The sequence below is a fragment of the Bidens hawaiensis genome, unplaced genomic scaffold (assembly GCF_021521415.1).
Source record: "Bidens hawaiensis isolate Kalapana, Puna unplaced genomic scaffold, B.hawaiensis_p1.1 tig00025633_1, whole genome shotgun sequence".
In the NCBI taxonomy this organism is placed as follows: Eukaryota; Viridiplantae; Streptophyta; class Magnoliopsida; order Asterales; family Asteraceae; genus Bidens; species Bidens hawaiensis.
The window spans coordinates 44635-49958 of record NW_027494105.1 but is presented as its reverse complement, the minus strand read 5'-3'; the positions used below and the strand labels follow the sequence as shown (position 1 = coordinate 49958).

The 5324-nt window shown below is 38.4% G+C and overlaps 1 protein-coding gene and 1 pseudogene across 1 annotated transcript; one reads left to right on the top strand and one right to left on the bottom strand.

Moving 5' to 3' along the window:
- Positions 1–266: 266 nt before the first annotated feature.
- Positions 267–1419, bottom strand: LOC143571932 (protein ELC-like; annotated as a pseudogene).
- Positions 1420–2821: 1402 nt separating this feature from the next.
- On the top strand, positions 2822–4473 carry LOC143571939 (uncharacterized). Its single transcript, XM_077057235.1, has 2 exons — positions 2822–3094; positions 3274–4473. The coding sequence occupies exons 1-2, from the start codon at positions 2822–2824 to the stop codon at positions 4471–4473; spliced, it is 1473 nt and encodes a 490-aa protein (XP_076913350.1).
- Positions 4474–5324: the final 851 nt, after the last annotated feature.

The following is a 5324-nucleotide window of genomic DNA, read 5'->3' as shown; positions in this document are numbered from 1 at the left end:
TTACAGCCGTATATCTGATTATGAACCGAGTAAAAATAAAGTTGGTCAACCACAGGTGATAAAGTTAGTTTTATTTCATATTTACATTGTTACTATATATGCATATTCTAAAGCGCATCATAGACCAAAACGAGTAACTTTTTTTTTGTTGTAATCGAGCAGCATTTACTAATTATAACGCTGAAACTGCATTATTCAAGTATTTAGTTGACCAAAATTGGATTTACACTTGAATTTAGAAGATAAGTTTCCTTCAGTTACATGATTCACTTCAAGAGCTATCATGCTTGGCTGATGTACTCTAGGAGACATACGAGTTCTTTAAGGTGAAATGGGCATATGTTTTAAAGAGTCTACAAAGAAAGAAACTTCAACATTTGAGGACCCTTCCGAGTTCAACTTCTCGAGTTGGGCCAGAGCGAAAAATTGCTCCCTAGCCAAAAGCCGAACTTGTTTATAATATGCTTCGTGACTCATAACGCCTATACCAAAAGCATCATCGAGCACAAACATTAGCTCTCCCAAAGCTTCATCCTCAGCATTACACTCCATATTCAATGTTGAGGTCACATCTACTCATTCAAGCGCGTCTTCAATTCTCCCACCAGTAGTTACGCTTAAGTTAACTTTATTAACCATTAACCAGTTGACCAAGATATCCGCCTCCTCTGTCATTTCCTTGATTCGTTTCTTTAGTTAGGTCTTTTCATGGTCCAGTCCAATGATCAAGTTGTCGATTATGTCAACACGCGCCCTCATCTCCTCTTGAAGAGAAGCAAGTTTTTCCACCTCATCTTTGGTGTTCTCCTTCAACCCGATGATTTCATACTGAAGCCTACACCAAATTCGATCCATACATTCCATTTTCGACACATATGAGGGGTGTGACATGCTAGGACGCACACTCACAACATAAGGATGGTCTAAGGAAAATATATTTACCAAGTTGTGTGCAAGGCCTAATAGATCGTGCCTGAAAGGAACCCACGTGGGTAAACACGACGAGGTGGTCAAGCCCGAAGGGTCCACAAACGGGTGGTTTGGACGTATTGGGTTGGTTATGTCCGTTTGCACTTGAACCATAGGTGCCACATGAGGGTAGTGCTCATGGACCCAAATGTTTATATGAGTCAAAGGTAACGAGTGAGAGATGTATAGGTAGCCATAAACTTTTAATAACTTTACCGCGGTTCCATCATGGTGGATATACGTGTCGATTGAGGGACATAAGGACGAAATTCCTTGTGAAGAGAAAGTAAGTGTTTTCGTATCAACCACTTTTGGTCAGGATCATAATACGTTAATGCGAATTCAGTGTTGCAAAACATCGCACTATCGATGATCTCAACCTGAGACGGAGATGCCATGGTGAAGAGAGATGGAAGTTGATCACGAATCTAACCGGATGGTCTTACTTGAAGAACATATATATGAAATTTTGTCATGTAGAAATTAAAAAATGATTCAGCAAAGACTTTACAAAGTCATTACAACATTTGAAAAGCTAAAGTTAACCATGTAGTTGCTGGAAATTTCTAATGACATATACAACAATACCAACTTCATTTTATAGTCATATTATAGTTATTTGTTTGACCAAAAGTTATATAAGAATATAAATCTAGGAGGGAATTAAACTATATTTAGTTTTGGATTAAAGATATAAAATTTGACAAATTGGACTTATGAAAATTTTAGTGTCACTCTCCTTAAATTTTATAGAAGTCATGTGTTGTAACAGTCATACCAAACCTTGTAATTAAATACTTATATATTTTGTCATTTTATTATTTTTAGATATGGATAAATATAACTATGCGTCAATTACAAATCTTGACTAGACAATGAATAGTTTAATTCCAAATTGCAACGAAGGTTGACCAAAATCGTGACACATGTGATGATGTGAAAAAATATATATATAACTTGTTTCCATCAATGTGAACGCAAAAGAATTTAATAAAGAGATAGAAAATTAGAATATTAACTACTCAAATGCGTAAAACTTAATATAAAGCTAAAACACCAAAGAAGATCACCAATCTATGTATAACTTGATCACATCTAAGTGTGTTTAACTCCCATTATCTTGTAACGGTGTATGGTTTGAGATTGGTACATAGTAGTGAGAGGAGACGACCAAATGGCGGTTCGGTATTGAGTTATTGACTATCGAGTATATGCAGAGATAGCTAGATTCGAGCATGGTATCATCCTAGATCTTATATTTGAGAGCTACCAAGGCTGAACATTTTATGTGAACTAAACATTGAGATCTTGGTTTTAATCCCACAACCATAAAGAATCCTTCTATATAACATTTTATGTTAACATTAATGCAATTTTTTTCTTTTGTTTTTTGTTTTATGTATCAGCTAACCCTGAACAAATTTTCTTAGCCCCTTCTAATCCTCTATCTCTCAACTTTTCTTCTAGATCCGTCACTGGTTAATATCGAGATAATGAGATCTAAAGCTAGTTATTGATGTTCTTAGATAAACTCATAAAATTATTAAGCTCTGATCTTCCCATATGAAACTATGAAAGCCTTACTATCAAAGCATGTAACTATTAGACCAATATATTTAACAAAATATATTTGGTATTATTAATGTAATTATTTTGTATATTTAGATTGTAATTTATCTTTCCTAATTTTAAGGATAGTTTGTTGTATTCTGGTGTATATATCACCTATTCATGGAATGGAAAGATTCATGGTTTGTTACCAACTAATATGGTAATCAGAGCCTAACTTTTCTCAATCCTACTGCCGCAAGCCTTTCCCTTTATTCACCATCACACCTCGCCTCCTGTTATGATGGGAGACCAAACTGACCAAGCAAACAAATCTCTACACCCAGTCTACACCATTACTGATATCACTCGCAAAGTAAGGGTTCTGGACGGAGTGAAGGTATCATACTCATCATGGGTCAAGTTGTTTCAACTTCACGCTCGAGGGTACAAGGTCATGAATCACATTGATGGCACAAGGGCACCGGCTAAAGAAGATCCTACTTACGCATCATGGTCCGAAATTGATGCAATCGTCCTTCAATGGATCTATGGAACGTTGTTGGACGACCTATTGGTACGTGTTTTAGATACGAATCATACCGCTCTTGATGCTTGGTCTCGTGTCCGAAAATATTTCTCAATAATAAAGGGGCAAGAGCCGCTGCACTTGAGCATGAGTTCAATAATCTCACGCTCAGAAGCATACCGTCTCTTGAATCCTATTGTCAAAAATTAAAAGATCTTGGAGACCAGCTCAATGATGTGGATCATCCTGTGGGTGATCAACGTCTTGTGTTAAAACTCGTTAGAGGTTTGCTGATCGAATATGATACGGTCGGAGCATACATCAATCAAAGTCTTCCCTCATGGGAGACAGCCTGCAGTATGCTTCAACTAGAATACCAAAGGCAAACCGCCCGGGAAAACCACTCCGCTCCGACCGCCTTTGCTGCTATGTCTAACGAACCACAGAAAAATGACCAACCTATCCACCGTAGAAGGGGTTCAAACCGGCCTACCAACACCCGTAGGCCACATCAACAAACTCAACCAACTACTAGTTCGAACCGAGGCCGGACTCCACGAACCAATACAAACCCATCTGGTTCAAATCAGTTCCCACATTGGGCTGCACTTCCTGCTAAAAACAATACACCACCAAACTGGGCTTATTGGGCCCCACCACCCTACCTATTTCCTACACAACAAGGTTGGGTTCAACCTTGGATAAACTCACCTCTCAATTGGAATCATTTCCAAGCCCCTGGATCAAGTGGTAGTAAACAACAAACAAATCCACTTGCCACATCATCTGCTCAGGCCCATCTTGATGAATTTGATCCACTTCAACCCACACAGATTGGTGAAGCATTACAAGCTATGAACATTAACAATGAGGATGCACCTTGGTTCATGGATTCGGGTGCATCAGACCATCTCACAAGTGACCAAGGTAAAATTACTAATCCTATGTCTTTTTGTCCCATTGGCTCGATTTTTGTAGGTAACGGTGCACGCATGCCCGTCCTTGGATCAGGACACAACCCACTACCATATCAAAACCGACCCCTTCACCTAAAAGATGTCCTTTACACACCAAATATAATCAAAAATCTTATCTCGATTCGTAAATTTACTATTGATAATTATATATCGGTTGATTTTGATCCTTATGGTTTTTCTGTGAAGGAGTACCCGAGTGGGAAGATAATATCTCGTCATAATAGTTCAATTCGTCTTTACCCGCTCACCTACCCAGTCACACCACCTAAAGAACCAGTTGCATTTGCTTCCATCTCACAAGACCCGTGGCACGATCGTTTGGGCCACCCCGGTCTTTCAGTTTTTGATTTTTTAGTTTCCAATAAAATTATTGTGCGTAATAAACGTGCGAAGACTATTGTTTGCAATTCTTGCCAATTGTCAAAGCACAAACGTTTTGCCATTTTCTAATTCCAATTCTAGTACTGTTTTACCATTTGCCATTGTTCATTGTGATTTGTGGACCTCACCCATTTTGAGCAAAACAGGTTATAAATAATACATGGTTCTTGTCGATGATTTCACACAATACACATGGGTGTATCCCCTCAAATTTAAATCTGAAACATTCATCAAGTTTGCAAATTTTCATACCTATATTAAAACCCAATTTAACATCGTCATAAAATCTTTTCAATGTGATCTAGGTGGAGAATTTGACAATCACTCATTTAAATCTTTTCCAAATTCTAAAGGGTTACAATTTCGGTTTTCGTGTCCACAAACATCCCAACAAAACGGAAAATCGGAGCGCATGATTCAATGCCTTAACGCGATCATGCTCACTCTCTTAACCCACGCCTCCCTGCCACCGACATTTTGGGTCGAGGAGCTCCATACCGCTTGCTACTTACACAATATTTTACCCACAAAAGTTCTAAAATTTCAAACTCCCACATCTGCACTATATCTCAAAAACCCATCTTATGAACATCTAAGGGTATTTGGTTGCGCATGTTATCCGAACACGTCATCAACTCGGTCGCACAAACTTTCCAGTCGTTCAATCCGATGTATTTTTTTGGGATACCCCTCCATATTTCGGGGATACCGATGTCTTGACATCTCCTCGGGTAAAGTATTATTTTCTCGCCATGTCACTTTCGATGAATCAACATTCCTATATGCCGACCAAAATTCGAAGCACACTCACGACTATACATTCCTTCAACCAGATCCATCTCCATTACTTTTCCAACCCAATCACGTTAATATACAACCCACACCAAGCCTAAATATACCACCAGCCCAATCATCCACTA

Coding starts and splice junctions, on each gene's coding strand:
- LOC143571939 (XM_077057235.1), top strand. CDS start 2,822: ATGGGAGACCAAACTGACCAAGCAAACAAATCTCTACACCCAGTCTAC. Junction 3,095..3,273: donor CGTTGTTGGACGACCTATTG/GTACGTGTTTTA, acceptor CTTGGAGACCAG/CTCAATGATGTGGATCATCC.